We start from the raw sequence: 22,111 nt of genomic DNA on the forward strand, positions 1-22,111 counted from the left end.
AAAAGGATTGATACACACACTGCTCAAGTTTTATGTGCGTGTAAGCACTGACGCAAATTTGCTGGGCTTGTAAACACGCTACATATTTAAACGATGATTCTGGTGCCACAGCGATGCCCAGCCAAGCGTGACCGTAGCATGTTTTAAGAGGCACGCAGCAATAACAGCTGTAAGCGCGAAACAGCGTGAACGTTCCATTTTTTTCTCTCATGTGTTTGCATGACTAGCAAATTAACTCCAGCGGCTACACGCAAATGAAACTTAGACAGAATCTGTATCAATCATTTCTCTGTAGATATGCAAAGTCATGAATTTTTTGGACACAAGAGAACAATCCTATGACAAGTTTAACAACATTTTCCGAAACATTGCGTCACATCTGGATAAACAACCGAAACAATCCAATCTTTCGCACGAAGTATCTCTAGTATGTTGGTAAAATATTCAGAAAGTTTCAAAGCAATCCACCAAGTTATTGCTAAAATGTGGCGCTTTTTGTCATGATACCCATAAAAATTGACGTAAAACGTCCCGTTTTTGACCGCTCTTGCGATCGACACCTGCATCAGTAGGAATAGCATAGCACGCGAAATACGCAAGGTAGCAAAACAAAACAATCTGTTCAGGGTAGATCATTGGTTTGACTTTCTTCTCGTATGTCAAAGTTGGAAAGTTTTGCCTATTGTGATTTTTTTGTCGATTTTTCATTCGGCTCTTCCGTTTTTGTCTGGTCGATTTTGAGGGTACCTTTACTTGAGCGGCGGTCACGTGATCCATGTAAAAGAAATATTTCATCCAAAAGGTGATCCTGAAGGTTAAGTGAACGGCCTTAACTGGCATATACAGTTTTAATAAAATGACACAGGAATTAATAATTTAATTTGGGTTTGAAATTTGTTGCAATAATTGTTTGGCCAAGTTTATTTTGTGAAGGAGCACGCCTTAATTTAATTTAAATCTTTCTCTTAATGGGAGAATCTTAAGTTTCTTATAATCGTCAAATATAAGACTGGATTGTTTCAGTAAAATTAGTTTCAGCGCTCGTCTATGTAAACTATACAATGGTTTTAAAATATTAGCACTGGCAGAGTCCCAGATGGTTGAACAATAATCCGTGATGGTTTGTATGTATGCGTTAAAGTATACCGAGCAACAACAAAAAAGCGAATTTTCTCCAGAAAAACGTTTAATCACAATTTAAATATGTCATTTCTCATAAACGTAACATCGAAACGAATCAAAATCACGGTGGTATGTTCTTCGCACACTGTTCTTGGCTATGGCATAGTCTTTCGCTGCCACGGGCAAAGCTTAGGAAGCCTCTGCAGATGGTCAGTACGGTGTGTGACCCCCTTGGACGTTGATGACGGCCTGGCAGCGGCGCCTCATGGAGTGGATGAGTCTGTTGATGGCGTCTCTCGGGATGTTGCACCAGGCAGTTCTTTGTCCTGGGCGTAACTGGTTGAGCTTTCTTTGAAGTTGGTCCCAGAAATGTTCAATGGGATTCAAATCTGGGCTGAGGGCCGGCCAGGCCATGATGTCGATGTCATTGTGCTGCAGGAAGGCCCGGGTGACCCTGGCTGTGTGCGGGCGAGCGTTATCTTGCTGCAGAACACAGTTTCTGCGCGCCTGGAAAAAGGGCACAAAATGAGGCTGTAGGATCTGGTCAATATAACACTGTGCTGTGATGCCGTTTCCCCGACCAGGACCAAGATTGTTGAAAAACACAGGTCCCAGGGATTGGTTGAGGCCGATTCCACCCCATACCATGACGTTTGGTCCACCCTGGGCATTGTGTTCCATGACGCAGTCACCAGCATAGCGTTCACCTCTTCTTGTCCACATTCTGACACGCCCATCAACATGACTAATGCAGTAACGGCTCTCATCGGTGAACAGAATGTTTTGCCATTGTCTCCAGTTCCAGTTGATGTGATCCTGGGCCCACTGCTGGCGCGCCATGCGATGTCTTGAGTGAGAACTGGTGCTCTAGCTGGACGGCAGTTTTGGAGGTCTCGCTCAGCAAGTCTTCGGCGTACTGTCTGGCCACTGATGGGTCTCTGGTGGTTACCGACGGTGTTCCTGGCCGTTTCATTGGCTGTATGGAATCAATTTCTCAAATGATGTCGCAGGATCTGGCGATCTTGTCTCTGTGTGGTAAAGCGAGGTCTTCCACTTCGTTGTGTATCAGCAGTTCTTCCAGTGTTGACAAAACGTTGTTGAAGGCGATATACTGTTGACAGATGCACATTGAAAGCGACTGCTACCGCTTCTGGGTCATCACGAGCCGATAATCGACCCACTGCCCTCTCGCGTTGTTCTGGTGTCAATCTTGGCATCTTGACTCTGTCAAAAGTTAGACTGGCAGTAAGCGTGCCATGGTCTCTTTTTATTACTAATGCATCAGTGAACACATCTCACACATGAGGTTTCCCCTACTCCGCTTGCACAGGCTGTAAGCGCGCATCATGTGTTTCATGTGGAAACTACTTGTCCCGTGCGTTGAGACAGCAGCAATGGGAAAATATTCACACAACAGCTTTGTTACACATGACTGCATAGGGCATCTATACGTGTGTGTGCGCGCGATTATGATACACGCTCACACAAAAAAAGGAAGGTTGGCAAATCATCAGAATGGTGCACCGCCGTCAACTATTATTCAGTACAGCTGCAAACTACATTCGGTCTGCTTTGAGAGACAGAGACAGACAGACAGAGACAGAGGGAGAGAGAGAGACAGACTGACAGACAGACACACACAAGAGAGAGAGACAGACTAGACAGACACACGTACAGACCGAGAACGACAGACATACAGAGACAGTAAAAGACAGAGAGAGAAACAGGGAGAGATAGAGACAGTCAGACGGACACACTGAGAGAGACAGAGACAAAGATAATTTGAAAAACAAACTTGGAAGCTAAATTTGTACATGTATCATGCTTGAAAGATAATTTCACATTGTGGCGCCAAAATCTCGGAACGCGCGCATCTAAGAACTAAAGAATAAGGACAGCACTTGCAAAGTTTGGTCCGAGTTCGGTCAGTCAAGACCCTTAATTCGAATCAAGGGAAACAACTTGAGCACTTTTCCGGAGTGTGTACTGTTCGCAAGAACCGCTTCCAAAAATAGCTGTGTTCACACTCACACACGCGCGCGTGCGATTAATGTTGGTTCTTCGATCCGACTCCCTTCCGTTCCAACTTTTAAAATTTCTCTAAAAGTCCGTGCGAAACGAATGCCGAAAGTCCGCGCGGAGTTTGAGATAAAAGTCCGGGCGGAATTGCGCGCGGACATTCTCAGACATTCTGGCCAATCAGCTACGAAAATAGCTCGAAAGTCCGCGCGGAATTCCGGCAGTAATTGCACGCGTCGTTGGCCGATTTGGCTTTCCATACATAAGCGGAGATGAAAGTGTGGTGGCCAGTGACCCAGAACGAACAAAAGCCAAAGCTCGCGACTCAGGTTTGTGTTTTGGGAAGTTCAATTGCACGCACGAGAAACGACTTTCCCTTTCATTCTTTTTAATTAAAAAAAAATTAAAAAATTATGTTCACAAGCTCACATAAAATCATTTATGCAACACACTAAGACCAGACCAAAGTTGAGATTGAAATGGGCACTTTATTTAATAAAGCGCCAGAGTGGATGAAAATATATACATGACAAAATAAGGTGGTCCCGCTGTACAAGGGTTACCAAACACACACACACACACACACACACACACACACACACACACACACACACACACACACACAGTAACATTGTACAACTTACTCTCACATTCAAGCGGGACCACCAACAAAACTTATCATCAAATAAACAACATTTCACGTGGTCAAGCAGGTGACCACAAACACAAATCTTCACATTTTAACACTCTCTCATGTATTCATAAAAGAATCAGTCATTCATGCTGACTAGATAATGACATAATCAAATCTCCCTCAGTCATTCATGCTGCCTAGATAATGACATTATAATAACTTGACATCACATGAATAAAACCGTTCTTGATATGTACAAAATATGACCAGTGTGGGCGTTGACCGCCACAACTGTGGTATCTCTAATACAACTTAAAAGAGATTACACAGCAACCCCACACCAGATCCCGTGCACAGCAGCTAAGCAGGGTCAACCTCCCTACTTTGGTTATTATGCGAAAAGTTATACCTGAACGACTTGCTATTATTACCTAAGTTAACCGAGGCTGACAGTGTATGGCCAACCTCCATGCTTGCCAGCCTCCTGCCCTCTGTAACCTGGTTTATCTATCAACTTCAATCTTCAACGTAGGTCCCTACCCAGGTCAACCTCCTGGATAAGAACTTCCACTGTTGACTGAATTATGTATGTAATTTTTTGGACTCATGGTACGAGTGGATTAGCCACTGTGGTTACAACGGCTTCTTGATGCTTACCAGCTGAGTGCTTAGCAGATCTGAAGGAAATAAGAATAGAGTCATCCGTTAAGGTAACATCCGAGAAAGCAAGGGTGTGATCTGATTCTGTTATTTCCCCGACCCGTAGGAAAGCATGAAAAGCTAATGTAGAGGTTCGGAAAAGAATGTTCTTTGGGTTTCTCTTCTCTTGTGTTACGGACTCACTGGACTTTCACTCACGTGGACACACGTACAAAGACATTGTGACAACAGCAGAATACTGGCATAGCATACTTTACTGATTCCTCAAATTGCTTCCCTCCTCATCTTTGCCTACCCAGCCAAAGCCGGGTGGCCACAAGCCATGGACAACATACAAAGTTGACTACATCTTCTCAGTTAGTGGATCACTCAACAAAATACGTCCACACTCTTCCGAAGTTCTCAAAGTTCTCTCCCACACACTCTAGCATGTACACACAGAATTCAACTTTAGCTAGAGTCACAAACATCCAATCAAAATCCTAGTAACTATTAGCAACACAACATTCTAAGATAATAAGCCATTCCATTGGTTAAAGACAAGAAGAAAGGGGGGGGGGGGTAAGAGATTACGACCTTCCAAGCCACCTGGCATCTCCTATGATCTACATCAAAAGGAATGACACCCACTTGACAAACCCCGGCTGGCCCGAGATACCCAGTCTGGCTGGCGGCACATTACATAACGACCACCTGGGGGCCCAAGGTCTCGTCTACGGCAAGCATCTGACAAGTGCACCGCCCACTTCAAAAAGAGAAAAGGAACTTCCTTCACCCAGCAGGAGATTTAATTGTCTGCAGCTGGCTGGACACGGCTGGTGCACACCAGTACTTTTTGAGTCACTTGAGAAAAAGTGACTCTATGTAATCGGTCAGTGTTAGTCTGTCCGGCCGGCCGGCCGTCCGTAGACACCACCTTAACGTTGGACTTTTCTCGGAAACTATCAAAGCGATCGGGCTCATATTTTGTTTAGTCGTGACCTCCAATGACCTCTACACTTTAACGATGGTTTCGTTGACCTTTGACCTTTTTCAAGGTCACAGGTCAGCGTCAAAGGAAAAATTAGACATTTTATATCTTTGACAAAGTTCATCGGATGTGATTGAAACTTTGTAGGATTATTCTTTACATCAAAGTATTTACATCTGTAGCCTTTTACGAACGTTATCAGAAAAACAAGGGAGATAACTAGCCTTTTCTGTTCGGCAACACACAACTTAACGTTGGGCTTTTCTCGGAAACTATAAAAGTGACCGGGCTCAAATTTTATGTGAACGTGACTCATTGTGTTGTGAATAGCAATTTCTTCCTGTCCATCTGATGCCTCATATAATATTCAGAACTGCGAAAGTGACTCGATCGAGCGTTTGCTCTTCTTGTTGTTAACAGATAATGAATAGACACCTAACACAAACTGATCGGCAACAAAGACTAAACTGGACAATGACAACAGCTTACTCTATAGTTTGTGACTGGTCACCCTGTCACACTAACAAAAACATTGATGGGTAAAGATATGTGAGATAAATATTTTGAAAAGCTTGTCTACTGGTTTTCACCAGCTGTTCTAGGATCTCTTCAGTAATAGGAAGACGACTGTCGTTTGTGGGTTTAAGTTTATGTGCTGTTTTCATCGACCTACGGACTATGTAAGATGAAGTCGGATCAGACCACAGGAGCTTGTATCAAATCGCCGGTCGATCATTATTTACAGTCCACTACTACGACATACTACTAGTACTATATACTACAAGGAATATAACGCAGAGTGCTCCGCACTGCCGACTCGCTCCGTTTCAAGCTTTCTACATCACTTTCTGCACCCCCTTCCCGAACGCACGAAACTCACACACAAACAAAAATGATTAAGCTTTCACTTCATGCAACAAACTCGAAATAACCATTCACCAACTTCGAGAGTTTGTCAAGAACGGGCTCGGTGTCCACATCACTCCATGAGAGGAACCTGGAGTCTCGACGAATCGAAAGTGCAACTCGCGCCGATGTTTTCCGCTTTTCGTACGCTCTCAAGGGTGTACAACATTCTAGCGGCCTGCAATTAGTCCACTACAACTGACGAGTTACACAGCAGCCCCCAAACACGTGAAATGATACACAAAACATTCTCTTTGAGCTTAACATTGCGAAGATCGAATCCTACCGGCAGTTAACCAGGTTCAAAGGCCACAAAAGGTTACATCCGGAGCGTTCCGCAGTAAAAGTTTTACAGCGCATGCTCAGAAAACCGTCTGCTCCGGCATTGGGCGTTCTTCGACCGCCCTTTCGACTTGTCCACTCTAAGAAATGGAAGAAGCACGTGAATTAGTCGAGCTTGGACACAACGTCATTATTCTTGGACAAGCAGGTATGTACACTTCTTAACTTTACTTTTGTTGATGAATAGGCTTTAAACTTACTTGAAGTTTAGATAAAAAGAGAACTTTGACGGTTTACCAGTTTTCGTAACATGAACTGATGAAGACCTAAAGAAATGTTGGCTGTTGTTGATGTTGTTGAAGAAACAGCAAGCTGTAACTTAAAATGTAGTTCATTCCTGGTTTATTATGCCCCCAGGTAAACTCAAGAACCACAATAGGTTTCCAAAACGTAATGTTTGTCTGCAGTGATCGTTTCACTTTGTAAAACGCGGTCGTGATGATAATGGCTCCTCCCACTGTTAGCCCCGCCTCTCCGTCTCTTTGTTAGCGAGAATCAAGATTCAAGATGGCTAAGAAAAGAATTGGTGAAGGAATCGAGTAGCAGCCCCCTGCTTAGTTGACCTACTTTCATGGACAAGCATACGATTCTGACTGGAGGGTTGTAGTGGTGGTTAGTTCAAGAATCAAGACAAGTCAGCTAGTTTTTGGGTGACATCAGTCACTTGTTTTTGTTTGTTTGTTTGTTTGTTATTAGATTTAAAGATTATATTGTAGACTGTTGCATGGAAAAATGTGTTTTAATGCGTTTTATTGTTGTTTGCTTGTTTTTATAAACTAGCTGTGCGGGAAGGTGAAAGTTGTAGCTTTTTATGTCAACTAAATTATGTGTGCATTGTATTGAAATTGTAAATGCAAAATTAATTTGCCCAGAGAATTTTTTTTATTTCTGTGGTTGAGTTCAAGTACAAGTGATTTATTCTCTAAAACATTCAAAGAGTCATGAATTAACTTCAAGTTTAGACAGACCTCACCAGTCTGTTTCTTAAAGGCGAGTGGGGCGAGAAAGTACCGTTTCTTGGGGACATCTCACCGCGAGTGACGCTAGAATTCTCGCCTCAAACGCTAGGTAGCTTTAGGCTTGCTCGCTTGGCGAGAAAATATGGCGGCCACTCAGCTGCCCATCCAATTGGCTGTCCATGGTTTTTTACCGACCAGTGCAGACGACCTTTTCGGAATCAACCAATGGTGTTTAATTCTTGTGTAGCTAGCCACAAAACCGTTTCATAGACAATCTCACCTCCTAGCTTCGCGAGTGGCTAGCCGAAAGAATATCTCGCCTGAAAGAAACACGCGACAGAACTCACACATTCAGAAAAGAGTGAATTCTTTGATTTTAAACATATTTATTATATACATATTTATCACAGGTTTAACAGGTATATCAATTTTGAAAATGTTTTTGATTATTAGTACAGTATTTACAAGTGGTTTTATGAAATTGACCCCCAAAATCATGATCTTATAAAATGTACTTGCGATTCTCTTTAATTATTTGTGTGTTTGACAGGCACTGGGAAAACAACACTCGTTGCAGAATTATGCCACAGTCTTCGGTTATCCGGGCGAAAAGTTGCAGTGACAGCAACAACTGGCATCGCTTGCCAGAGCCTACCAGTGGGAGCCATGACTCTACACCGCTGGTCAGGAATCGCGGATGGCCGACACAGTGTGAGAGAGACAGCACACACGTTGCTCACTGATGAACGGTACATCACCACACGAGCACGAATTACAACGGCTGATGTACTCTTCATCGATGAAATTTCCCTCTTAAGTTCGAGGATGTTTGCCCAAGCTGAAGAAGTTTGCAGGATCGTTCGCGGTGTTGAAAACTTCTTCGGGGGGGTGCAAGTCGTGTGTGTTGGTGATTTTTACCAGCTGCCCCCAGTGCCTGACCCACTTTTTGACGACAATGGGGATTTTTGTTTCCAGTCAAAAATTTTCAACTCATGTGTACCACACAAAATTATTCTCAGAAAAGTTCTTCGACAAAGGGAGGAGGGTCTCGTGGAGGCAGTGCACGAAATAAGCCAGGGAAAGAATGATGTCTCTGCGTGTAGCTGACTTCATGTATCAGCTATCAAGAGAGCTTCCCGAGCCTGAGACAGCAACCAAGCTGTTCCCTACAAATTTCCAGGTGGAAAGGTACAGTGAATGCATGGATTTAATATGCTGTCTGTTACAGTAAAAATCCTCTTTAACAATAGTTAACGATTCAGTACACTTTTTGTTTGTAAATTAGGAAACTTAAAGGGTAAATGTGTTGTAGTTTAGTTTTTATATTACAAAGGCATAGAAAAGAGTTTGAGTTGATTGTGTAGTAAGGAAGTGGTGATTCAAAGTAATATTGTGACACCTAGGTTTTTCGGTGACTTTGGCATCATAAGCAGTTGAAAAACAGGTCCCTGCAAGACTTGCTTGACATGACCTCATTTACATGTGTGATTTGAACGATTATTATCTCACGAGTGTCTCTCTCACATATGTAGGATATTATAAGATGTTTGGTGGCTTGTTGACAGACCAGCTTTTTTGTTGGTCCAAGGGGACCATATCGTCTTTTGTTTCATCTTTATCGACCAAGGCCGAAGGCCGCGGTTGATAAACATGAGACAAAAGGCAATATGCTCCCCGAGGACCAACAACAAAATGCTGGTCTGACAACAAGCCACTAAACATCGTTTTTGTCATCATTTTGGTTGTGCAACAAAATGCACAAAAACACACAGGGAGACGAATTTTTAGAATCCAACTCCGGGCCACAAAGCATCGTCACAGTAGCACGAGATAACACGTCAAACTTGTATGTGACGTCAAACGTAGCTTGTTGACGCTTTTCTTCCAGTCTGAAAATGTACAGAGCTGCGATCATACCTGTGAGTTCAGTAAGTGTTGAGCATTTTTTTTTTTCTTTTAAGTGTTTTTGACTTTTCGTTGTGGATTTTGCGATCACAGAGATAAGTTGCAAATTGACCATGAGTCACCGCGGTAATTATCAACATTGATTGGGTCTTTGAGAGTGAATGCTTACAATCGTTGTCCTTGGAAACACAAATCCAAAGCCGCGATGGTTCCACACATCAAACAATCAGCCTGATTGGCTTTTACTTTGACAATCCACGTTTCACCTGAAAGCTCAAACCCATTCACCACCTCGAGTTATTGCATGGGAAACATGAGATTTATTTCCCAGGTGTTTGTGAATGAAAACTCGTGAAAATGATGACAATGATAGTTGTCTTTTATTTACTTTTAAAAAATCTGAAGTTTTGTTATATAATTGTGTTTTTAGATACAACAGGCAGAAGCTTTTGGGTATGCCTGGCCAGCTGCAGGAATTCCACGCGACTGATGAAGGAGATGTAAGGTCTTTGAAAAACACCCGTGCCCCAAAGATCCTGTGGCTGAAAAAAGATTGTCCAGTTATGCTGATCCGCAACATAAGCGACCAGTTAGTCAACGGCAGTCTTGGCCATGTTGTGGACCTCCACCATGACAAAGTGGTTGTCCACTTCGAGAAGACCAACATGACAGTGGAGTTGAGCCGTATTGCTTTCTCAGGTATGCCTGTGTTTTTTTGTTTACCTGAATTTTTACTGAGTTTACATTTTATTTTGTCATCATTTTCATTTACAGTGGGCACCCGCCACCCCAATTTTTTGAGACAATTCAAAATCTGACACAATTTATAGGTCTTAAGAAAAGAGGAAGGGTAAATATACAGAGATTATTAACCCTTAGGCTGGTTGTCGCGACATATGTCGCGCTACTTTACGTATACTGTCACCTGGTTGTCACGACATATGTCGCGCTACTGGCTCAGTCTGTTTGGTCGGTTCCGATTACCTTCCATGGATGCGAAAACCTATATGACCGTTTTTTGTTCTTTTTCTCTGTTAATTCACCAGTGGCTATGTAACATGTGTTACAGAATTGCACCAGTGTAAGGGTTAAAGAGAAATCATGGTCTTAAAATGGAGGAATAAGTTTTAGATTGAGGGGTCTAAAATCTACTGTAAAACAATCTGGGTAAAATTTAAAAAAACAACCATCCTCAGTTCATAAAGATGAAACAAACAACAATATGCTTCCCTCAAACAGGCTAAAACGCTGGTCGGGCAAGAAACCACCATTCATCTCACATTGTTTATGTGGATGGAATATTTGATATTGTTAATTATTACACAATGTACTCTGATTTATCTTCAAAATGGAACCTGACTTCTAAAATGTTCAACATTTTCAGAAAAACAGGTATTGGAACAGGAGGGAGTCTTAAAATAGATGTGAATTTTGAGAGGTTATGAAAAAAGAATCTGCAAAATCAGCCTTATAGCTTACTGTACTACGTACAGCACACATACAGTCAGCCTTATAGCTTACTGTACTACGTACAGCACACATACAATCAGCCTTATAGCTTACTGTACAACGTACAGCACACATACAAACTTTAAAGGCTTCCTGATGTAAGACTTCATCCTTTTTTAGACTTTACTACACGTTATTTGAATATTTTACCAAAATATGACATTTTACACAGATCGAGACAGTCAGTGTTCTTCCAAGACCGCGCTAGCAGTCGAGGTGAACAGTGACTGTCAAGATCTGAGTAAAATGTCATATTTTGTTCAAAAATACAAATGAAATTTAAGTTGAGGAGTTTAGTGACAGGTCCCAAGACCGATCCCACTTTATTTTGAGTCCACTGGCCTAGTCCACCTTTCTTGTCATGATAGATTCGCTATCAAGGGTCAAGGCCACTTCTCAAAAGGGACGCTACAACACTGACAAGTTTTTTCATCGAAGGGGAGATTCGACTTGGTTCGAAGGAATAAGTACTGAATTTGATGTTTTTATGTGGTCAAGTTATACCTCGTAAGGTGCAGGGGTGCACACTGACACAATTTGTTTGGGAAAAACTGTGGTTGATCAGTGTAGTTAGCGCTGAGCATAACTCCAGGTCTTCGTTCCGAAAACAATGGCTAGATCAGCGAAATCTGGGTCATCCTGCAAGTGTGGAAATATCATGGTGTACGGTCATTCGTTTGTGCGAAGACTTAGCGAGTTCGCTGAGTCAGGGATGGTCTTGTGGATAATCACTTTGGATTTCAGCAATGCATGTGCAAGGAAGGGGGTCGGAGGCTGGAAGATAACAAATTTTTTTGAGGCTGCCGACCATATGATCAGTCACTCGACTGAGTTGTTGATTTTGTTGAGGGCGGTCGGTCATAGACTCGGAGCATTTCTGTGTGCTATGGAGTCACAGCCTTTGTGTGTGCTGATGACATGAGACCAGGTATTAGCGATAAGAAATTTCAGGGCGGTCGGTCATAGACTCAGAGCATGTGTGTGTGCTATGGAGTCACAGCCGGTGTGTGTACGTGCTGATGACATGAGACAAGGTATAGCGAAAAGAAATTTCAGGGCGGTCGGTCATAGACTCAGAGCATGTGTGTGAGCTATGGAGTCACAGCCTTTGTGTGAACGTGCTGATGACATGAGACAAGGTATAGCGAAAAGAAATTTCAGGGCGGTCGGTCATAGACTCAGAGCATGTGTGTGTGCTATGGAGTCACAGCCGGTGTGTGTACGTGCTGATGACATGAGACAAGGTATAGCGAAAAGAAATTTCAGGGCGGTCGGTCATAGACTCAGAGCATGTGTGTGTGCTATGGAGTCACAGCCGGTGTGTGTACGTGCTGATGACATGAGACAAGGTATAGCGAAAAGAAATTTCAGGGCGGTCGGTCATAGACTCAGAGCATGTGTGTGTGCTATGGAGTCACAGCCGGTGTGTGTGCTGATGACATGAGACCAGGTATTAGCGATAAGAAATTTCAGGGCGGTCGGTCATAGACTCGGAGCATGTGTGTGTGCTATGTATTCACAGCCGGTGTGTGTGCAAACTCTTGTTGGCAGTCTATGCCCAGGACGAGGTCAAAGGCATAAGTAAGTAACTTTCTTGTAAGTTACTCACCCGTTTGGTGAGTTAAAATTTCGAGATTTGGCCATCCCTGATATGTATAGATGTATTGATAAGATTGTACTTTCATTTTGTTTGTAGTCCATGATCCTCGACAGAAGAAGGACATTGCTGTGAGGCATCAGTTTCCACTAGTTCCTAGCTTCGCACTGACCATCCACAAAGCTCAAGGACTGACACTTGAAAGGTAGCTTGCAATAGACAATGTTTGGAAATAACTCTACCAGGATTTGCAAGTGTTTGAGACTTGCATCCCGCTTTAGTGATGCCCGGTTCCAGAGAGCCAAACAATAACAATATGTGGTCAACCAGTTAAAACTGAGCACCTATGTTTCACAAACTCCCATGATCTCAACATACACATATGACTAATAGGTTATTTTCTGCAATTGCTTTTTTTTAACTTTTTCGCGACGCGCCGCCCGAATACAAGCGTTCACTGATCATGCCGTTGTCAGCACGCCGCCAGAATCCGTGCGTAAGGTGCGTGAGTCGCTTCGCCTCACACCGCCTTAATAGTAGCGTTGGAAGTGGAAAATACCACGCTGGGGATTTTCCATACGAAAACCCACGTCATAGGTTCAGAGGTCGGCTGCATTACCATACGCGACAAATAACTCCCAGAACAGTTGATTTCATTGGTTAGTTTGGATACTACAGGTCATTGACGGGACCAACCCATGCCTTAGTTTCATATTTAGGATTCCAAAATGTCGCGAGTTGTCAGTGTTGTTGCGAAGCGAAGCGGCGTGCAGAAGGAAGGTAGTGACTGTGTGTGCATGAAACAGTGGTGTTGTGATAGATGGATAAGTGAGTGATGAGGGTGAATGAGTTAGCCAAATCAAGAGCTCGAGGTGTCAATGCTACTTTGGCCAAAACCCAATGCAAGCGGACGGACGCGATTCTGGTGCCGGGAATGTTCCGGCTGTGGCCACATGGCTGTGGCGCTTTGTGTTGATCCGTGCTTCGAAGTGTGGCACACAAAGAAGGATGTTCTCCGTGCATAATCCGAGTTCTAAACAAGTCATTTATACAAAAACTGTAAATACTGTGACAGCAAGTGTTTCTTTTCTTCTATGGATAAAACCCAACGCAATGGGACTCGATTCTGGTGCCTGGAATGTGGTGTGGCGTTTTGCGTTGAGCTGTGCTCTGTGGCACTGTAAATACTGTGACAGCAAGTGTTTCTTTTCTTCTACATGGATATATTCATCATAGTCATCACCCAGTCATCTCATTGTATCATTCAGGTTAGTAAATTCTTTTTTGAGTATTCACTAACAACATTTTGTGCATATTTTCAAACATGTCTGTAGTATTTATGTGGTGCCTCTGGACTTTTTTTTATTTAAATTGTTGACATTTTCAATAGCATACCACACAAACACAACAAGCCTTTTGACAAATACAAAGTACATTTCTGAAACAATGAAAGATCTTTCTTTAATTGTGTGCAAAAAGTAAGTCTCCACATGTACTAGTTTTTTTACAATATTTTTTTCAAAATACAATATTTTTTTCAAAATTTTCAAATTTTGGTTGTCAGCAGGCTATTTATTGACATTTTCAATAGCATACCACACAAACACAACAAGCCTTTTGACAAATACAAAGTACATTTCTGAAACAATGAAAAATCTTTCTTTAATTGTGTGCAAAAAGTAAATCCCCACATGTACTAGTTTTTTTACAATATTTTTTTCAAAATACAATATTTTTTTCAAAATGTCCCAATTTTGGTTGTCAGCAGGCTATTTATATGCTTTGGCGCATGCGTTCTGAGTGTATAGTCATGTCATAGGGTGGACGTGTTGAAAGAGTTAACTGCATGGCCTACAAAAATTGTGTGCTTTCGCTTGCAGGTCAATATATTTTTTTTTTTAACTAAACAAATCTGGTACGACACAGCAAACCATGTATTATTCTCTTTTTTTTCCCCTCTGCTTCTTTCTCTCTGTAAACCTGTATGGCTAGTTATGTAGAGGTTACATGCCAAGTCTCAGTGATTATTAAAAATAATCGTCGAAGTTAGCGGATCATGAAAAATGCGATGTTTTTCATGACCGCGAACTGAGACCATTAGTTTTGATATTTCCTGTTCTTGACTAAAATCAATTACACAGTTATGTTGTTATTCTGCTGTGGCGGTAAAGTCAGATAGTGTGTGTTCTGTTCATGTTTTGGTATCGCTCAGGAAATGTTCTTTCCTCGAATGTGACTAGCAGACGAAGTTTTACACCCATGTTCAAATGTTAAAAACTGTATGAAATTCAGTTTTCTGGGGCAAAATAGGGTATGAAACTGCTGCATGTTCTTTACATTGATTAGATGTTTGCATTTGATTGGGTGTGATCTGTTTATAAAATGAAATATTGTTGAAAACTTACCGTCGGATTGCAGTCTCTTGTCGATGCAGCTAAAATCTGAAAGGGGAACTACTCGTATTGCTTGACAAAACATGAGAGTTACTTGCCTTGGAATCGTGCTAGCTATAAATGATTGTGCACGGCAGATCTGAATTCAGAAAACAACCAAACTCATGGAATTCATATTGAGATTCATATGTTCAAGCCTGTAGTTGCTGTATGGTTGTATTGTTTGCTCCAGAAATGTATATTTTGTACATTAGAGTGTTCTGAACTTTTGAGTCGCAAAAAGTAGATCCACAATGTGTACATTCTCTACCCATGAGCTATCAAGGATTCCGACCCGTTGTGATTTTGGTTGTTGGGTAAGTTACTGAAAAATAACTAGCCCTACAATTTAAGTTTACAAAGAGAAAGAAGCAGAGGGGGGAATCATTTTCGGCAACTTACCCAGCAACAAAAATGTTATTACCCAACATACATGTTTAGGAGCTAGACTTTGTGGGATCTACTTTTGTGATTGGAGCAAACAATTCAAACATACCGCATTTAAATCGTAAATAAAAATGTTTGATTGTGTGATAAATAGAACTAGAAGATTGGTTTCTTCATTCAAGGGTGGAGATTGACTGTGAAGAAGTCTTCCAACCTGGCCAAATTGGAGTTGCCTTGGGTCGAGCAAGAAGCATTGAAGGCTTGCGAGTGGTGAACTTTGACACAAGAAAAGTTCTTCCTCAACCTTCTACCGTGCATGACTACTACAAAGTTGGTTCCGCTGAAGTCAACGAAAATTTGACCTGTTGCAGGCACAAAAGGTAAGTTCATTATCTTGTCTCTGTTGCCACTCATAAACATTTTTATCATCAATCATCATGCTACTCTTGTACAGAGGGTTGATAAATTAGTGATGCATACTCCAGGTTGATAAACTACACTCTGAAATTAAAAGTGTAGCGTGAAACTTAGCTTCGTTGGAACTAAACAACAGAGTGTCACAAAATGTCACATAGGATGTGACCTTTTTGTCCCAGGAGTTATCTCTCAGTTGAATAATATGTATGTGTTGCTTTCTTGCAAATAAGATTCAGTTATAATGAGCAAAGGACAATCAACAAAATACCAGAAGTCCAAAGGTTTGAGGCAAATAAACTTTTTCTTACTGTTTCTTTTGGACGATCAAAATGGACCACTCTAAATTTACGTCTTCCAATATGCATTACTTATGGCACCACCCAGTATGCTCTCCAGCAAAAGACAGCAAACATTTTTTCTTGCAACCAAATTTGTATTCATAAAGCAATCATAAAACAATGATAATGATCACATAAAACCATATTAATTTTTGCTGTTAATGACAGGTGTGTACTTATATTAAATCGGGGTATTCAAAAAGGCTTGATCAGGTCGAGTATATATTTTTCTCGTGTCTTTCAGGTTCCAAACTACATATGCTGAGGACACAGCCAATGAGCCACGTGAAGAAGACGTTCCACTGGAAGGGATGGATCAGGAACCCCTAGACGACGACCCAGATGTTGATCTGGACTGCACTCCACTGGAGTTCAAGGCAGTTCTTGTGGATCTCACAAATAAACAGGTGACGCCACAACAAAAATCAGTTTCCCAAGCTGCTAAACAGCTGCTTATGACACCTGTACTGGTTGATGAGTTCCTCAGGAAAGTCTATGGCTTCATGCTGCGAAAGATTCTGGCCCTCTCATCCGCAGAGAAAGTTGACAGCAGACTGATAACCATATTTTATTCAGAGTGTCATGCTTTTCTTTCTTCCAGGCAATACGTTGTCCTCTGCCGTTCCTTGTTTGGTTGTGAAGCTGCTGTTACCGATGCGAACTTCTTGGTTGCTCACGCACTGGTGTTGAAAGTCCGACAACTCGTCGTCCACCAAGAAGCCAGAAGAAGACAACCAAACGTTCCTGGCACTGCAGAGAAGTCGAACATCAGACTACAACCAGACCTCTCCGATGCACCAGACTGCAGGGCCAAGGTGCGCCACGTAGCCGGATATTGTATTGCGAAACTGCGCGAAAGGAAGCGGAAAGCTCTCATGAATAATATATTTAAGAAAGGTGAAGCAGCTGAGCAGGCACTTTGTGACGCTGATCTCCTTGGACAAGCAAGTCTTACTGAATCCGAGGCATCAGCTCTGACGTCAGATTTAGATAGTTTGTCCGAAACTGCACGCAAGCAGAATCAGAATGTGAGGCAGAGCCTGACGCATGTCACCGACACTGTGTATGTGTTTTTTGAGTGTCTTGTTTTAACCATTTTGTCCTTGCAAACGGAAGACAATCTTCATGACCATGGGAAGCTCCTCTATCATTTTGTAGTTGACAAAGTGATTGATGATGTACACCTGTTCAGTCTGTGGACACACATTTTTTCTGCCCCACCATCTTCAAGACTTGGAGATAATGAAAACTCCATAGAAGGTGTCTTGAAGAGGGTGGTTGACAGAGTTGAATGTCTCACAGGGCTGTTCAGGGACATTGTACACATTTCTTTAAACATTTTGAATAACCAATTTCGAAAAGATTTCTTACATCAGCTGCAGGTGCAAAAAGAAGCTGCACACAGAATTCAAATAAAAATAAAGAAAATGAAAACAAAGCAAGAAGCGCAACTATCATATTATTACTTTGATGAGGATGCTTCCCATGGGAAGATTGTCTTTCTGCATCGACTGCAGGCAGTGTTGCAGTCAGATGGCAGCTGCGACCACTTTACCAAGAATCAATTGGTCACAATTTGTGATTTCTACAAAGTTAGATCATCAATGCGAATGAAGAAAGACGATCTCATGCAACAGCTGAAGGACTTTTGCACTCAACCTGTAGCTGAAGGTATGGCATGTGCTGGTCCTTCCATGCCAAGTACATCCGGAACTGAGAGTGAGAGTGCAATCGACATAGGTTCAGGGATTCAAACAGTTATGCCTTCATCAAGTCCCTCAAAGTGTCATCTGTGCAAGGGCCAGTACAAGAAACGACAGCACTGGATCACTTGTGATTCTTGTCGTGCATGGTTTCACAGAAAATGTGCTGGTATGGGGAAAAGCACAGACTGGTCACATTACTGCGAACAAGGGGCAAAATGGTACTGCAAAAACTGTGATACTGCAGGCATCCTGTAGTATGTCAAGCTTGCTCCGTTTCTTTCAGGTGTAGCCCCAATTCAAGAGCTTAGATATATATCTGGACTTGAAACTGTTCTATATAACTTTGTCTTTCAGATCTGTTAAAGTCTATAGTGCAAATGAGTGATACTATAACTGAAGTGCAAAGACACTTTGAAGGTGATGAAGTCATAACTACATGCATACAATGCATAAAATATTTGCATTGCATGATGATCGAACTGTGCTGCAAAAATATTTTGAATGAAAATTGAAAATATAGATATTGAGAATATCTCTGATGGTTTTAGATGTGAGTGTTCAATACTCTGCATCACAAAAAAGCTTGCTCAGAGTATTTGAAATTGTTTGTACAGTACATATTTGATGTTCCCCTTTGTAGTGTCACTTATTAAGAAATGTCATCATTTTACATTATATTTGGTATTGCATGCTATTAACAGAGGGGTGACAAAAGTGATGCATACTCAAGGTTGATAAACTACAAACTGAAAACCCATTTGGAGTCGGGCACAAAATGTTGTCAGAACTTAAGAAAGGAGCGTTACAAAATTTCACTTGGCGACTAACTTTTGTCTCAAGAAAATTAACTTGCTTACAGTGAAGTAAACACCTTTTTGTGCAGGTGAAAAAAGCTAAATAATCTTAATAATGAACAGCAACAACGTTTGAGAGAAATTAAGAGAATATTTCATAACTTTTGAGTTGCGTGAAAAATTGTACTTAGTCTTAATCAAGTTAATGAGAGCGTCAATTTTCATTGGTCGTGGTAGACTGCCAGGGATGTTGCTACATATTCATCCCTATAGGACAAATTTCCTAGCTCTTCAGCATCAATAGGACATTTGACCGCTTTCAGAAATTTCAATAGGACATCAGAATTGTTTCATTTTCAAGAATGACGCTCGCCGTGTTACCCCCTGTTTTTGACCCTAATGTAGCACAGGATGCCGTTGAATAGCCAAACGTGTTCAGCTTTTGTTGAACTTTGGCAGGTTTTATTTCTATTTTTTGGTGGCATAACTAAGTGCGCTTCGTCAAAATGTCTCGAACTGAAGCAAAAGCAGACGCAAGACTAAGTCAGTTGGAGTTGTCTTCCATACTCCTAACTTTAATGTGCTGCAGAAAGGTGTCGCCCAAACGCAACATCCGCATTGCACAACTTTAGTGCACCTGTACGCGAGAGTGCTTGGTCGCTTTTTGAAAATGTGTATCTTGAAAGGAACATTAACGACTATCGCGCTGTCCGAAGGAATTGAGTTCTTATCGGACAATGTCAGCGCTCAGTTCAAAAAGATAGGACATGTGACCGCCATGCGGCTGTGAATCAGACATTTGAGCCTCTGAATCGGTCTGTCCGATGTCCGATGCCTAACGACATCCCTGAACTGCTGATTATGAATTTTGGCTGTGTGCAGCTTCTTTTCTGTGCTAGTTGAACAATTTGAAATCGAGGATTGTTTGTTATAATCTGCTGTACTTACTACCATGTGAATTGCTATTTAGATGTTTCCAAGGGTATATTATCTACAATTTCCTATCCCCCTTCATTTGCTCCGTCAACACTACTTCTAATTATAATGTTCTTATGATTTTGCAGTTAACTGTATGATCATTTTTATTTTTAATTTGTATTCATGCTAGATGTTCTTAGTGATTTTTGCTCTGTTACATGTGTACCATATTGAATTCAGAATTTTTCAATTATTATGTAATATTTTTAAGTTTTGTACTTAATAATAGGTATGTTTATATATTGCTATTCTGGTAGGCACGTGGGGGATTCGGGGGTTGTGATAGGGTTGGCTCAAACAGCCCTACTGCAATCATAATGGGCCATATTCCGCAGGAAATTGCTCAATATCCTTTTCACATTCTAAAAAACCTCAGTTACCCCCCCCCCCCCTTCCATATCCCCTGTCTTTTCAACAACCCACCCTACTGTCTATGTCTGTGTCTTGTCTAGGTATGTACGTGTGTATGCGCTTTACTCGGTGTATGATGTATGCTATACTATGTTTATGTGTATATAAAGGAAATGAAAAAAAAGAGCAGATGGAAAAAAAATCTAGTTCTTTAACAAGAACAAACCTTGCAAAAGTCAGACTTTTGAACAATTAATAGATAATAAGTAAGCAAGCATGAAACCAGGCATATTGACTTATAATGCCAAACATTCAGAGCTTCTCTTGTCTTCTCCATGATACATGTCCATGAGTGTTTCAATGTTCAGTGATTTCCGTGGATACATGCACATGTTGTTGTCCACAAAAGGCAACATGGTCCATTCTGGTAGTTGTTGCTGACAAAAACATGTTTTCAACACAGAATACAATGGCAGAATAGCAATATAAACGCTATTGTGTTTCCAACATAACAATAAGGTCTAATATATATTTAGACTCGAACAAGTATAATGTGACTCATCTTTGACTCGTCTAAATATTGGAACCTAGCTATTGTTACGCTGCAAAAACAATAGCTGTTAATGATGATATTGATAAAGACCATTTATTAATCTTGTTTATTTGTTAACAGTAAGAACATTTTCCATTTTTATGTAACATTTTAATGGACAATAAAGTGTTTTTATTGTTATTGTTATGTTGAAATAACATGAGGTCTCTACAGTGTAGGGACTATGCTGCATTATTTTATGGTCTGTATGGGGGGGGGGGGGGGGGGGGATGGGATAGAACCACTTGTTAATTGTTTCTTGTTCACAAAAGCATTAATCAAAAAATTGCTCCAGGCGTTCTAGAATGTTAGGAAATATGCAAGTAGTAAGTGGTGAAGTTACATTGTGTGAAAGGATTATCTGCCTTGCTTTGATAAGAAATGTTTTATTTTGTTAGTTTGTTATTCGAAATATTCTAAAATTCATTTCCTTTGCTGAAGCAAAAATTAAATTCAGCTACAGAAACAACATTACATGTGTCTTGTCTAAATGAATGGTTGGACGAATTGTGTTTTGTGTTTTAATTGGAACAAATATAATTAACTTTGTGGTAAAGTATTAAAGAAGATTGTAATTCAATCAAGTTTGCGTTTTAATAAAACAGATCCTGTGATTGATCAGAATATATGCCACAACTCATTCAAAATTACCGGTCACTATTTGTCGATAGCCACTTGCTAAAAAAGCCATTAGCTACCTGCTGGCGAGGCGCATTGATACAGCCTCAACTATATGAAGGCCAGCGAAATACCGAGACCATAAGGTATGCAAAGTGATGACGTCGAATACGTGCCTTAAGTTGATGCATGAATTCTTCTGGACTACATCAGTCAATTCCAAAGATCGCTTTTGTGATGAAAAGAATGTGTTTTGAGTTAGCTGTCCAGAAACCCGTCGAAAAAGAAGGGAAAATGTATGTGAAAGAAAACAAAAGAGGAGCAGAGTGATAAGATAGGAATACAGATACATATTTCTTGGGACTTGACCCTTGCAGTTGCAGGTAGGTGGACTGAAAGTAGTGTGTGAACAGAACAGAACCAATTCTGTCTGTTTACCATCACATGAAAGCAGGAAAGAGATCGTCGTCAGATTGAATTTCAACATAATCGCTCCGTCGGGCTTCAATTAACCCTTACACTGGTGCAATTCTGTAACACATGTTACATAGCCACTGGTGAATTAACAGAGAGAAAAATAACAAAAAACAGTCATATAGGTTTTTGCATCCATGGGAGGTAATCGGAACCGACCAAACAGACTGAGCCAGTAGCGCGACATATGTCGTGACAACCAGGTGACAGTATACGTAAAGTAGCGCGACATATGTCGCGACAACCAGCCTAAGGGTTAACTTTGGTCGGGCGTCAATCCACGATGACAACCTCGAAATTCCAAATGAAAGCATGTTAATTAATGTGTAATTATAAAACACTTAGACATAGAAATCTTCATTATTTGAAAAATGAAATAGCCTAGATGTTTTAACTTAGCA

General features: G+C 41.2%; 2 protein-coding genes across 3 annotated transcripts in view; both read left to right on the plus strand.

Moving 5' to 3' along the window:
- The window catches only part of LOC138975901 (uncharacterized), a 213,095-nt gene that overhangs the window by 44,984 nt on the left and 146,000 nt on the right, over positions 1-22,111 (plus strand). The gene's annotated exons all lie outside the window — the stretch shown is intronic.
- LOC138975898 (ATP-dependent DNA helicase pif1-like) lies at positions 8,557-21,092 on the plus strand. Of its 2 annotated transcripts, XM_070348669.1 has the most exons (6): positions 8,557-8,800; positions 9,948-10,216; positions 12,723-12,828; positions 15,625-15,822; positions 16,442-16,604; positions 16,799-16,988. In XM_070348669.1, exons 1-6 carry the CDS (start codon positions 8,697-8,699, stop codon positions 16,835-16,837), a joined length of 879 nt encoding a protein of 292 aa, XP_070204770.1. In that variant the 5' UTR covers positions 8,557-8,696; the 3' UTR covers positions 16,838-16,988. The 2 variants fall into 2 exon arrangements, with proteins under 2 accessions (XP_070204770.1, XP_070204769.1); XM_070348668.1 differs by having other exon boundaries at positions 16,442-21,092.

The sequence above is a fragment of the Littorina saxatilis genome, linkage group LG9 (assembly GCF_037325665.1).
Source record: "Littorina saxatilis isolate snail1 linkage group LG9, US_GU_Lsax_2.0, whole genome shotgun sequence".
Taxonomy (NCBI): domain Eukaryota; kingdom Metazoa; phylum Mollusca; class Gastropoda; order Littorinimorpha; family Littorinidae; genus Littorina; species Littorina saxatilis.

Bases quoted from the DNA above. Each gene is read 5' to 3' on its own strand.
- LOC138975898 (XM_070348668.1), top strand. From the start codon at position 8,697: ATGATGTCTCTGCGTGTAGCTGACTTCATGTATCAGCTATCAAGAGAG. The intron at 8,801-9,947 runs GTACAGTGAATG...TTGTGTTTTTAG, and splicing joins ACAAATTTCCAGGTGGAAAG to ATACAACAGGCAGAAGCTTT. The intron at 10,217-12,722 runs GTATGCCTGTGT...TTTTGTTTGTAG, and splicing joins GAGCCGTATTGCTTTCTCAG to TCCATGATCCTCGACAGAAG.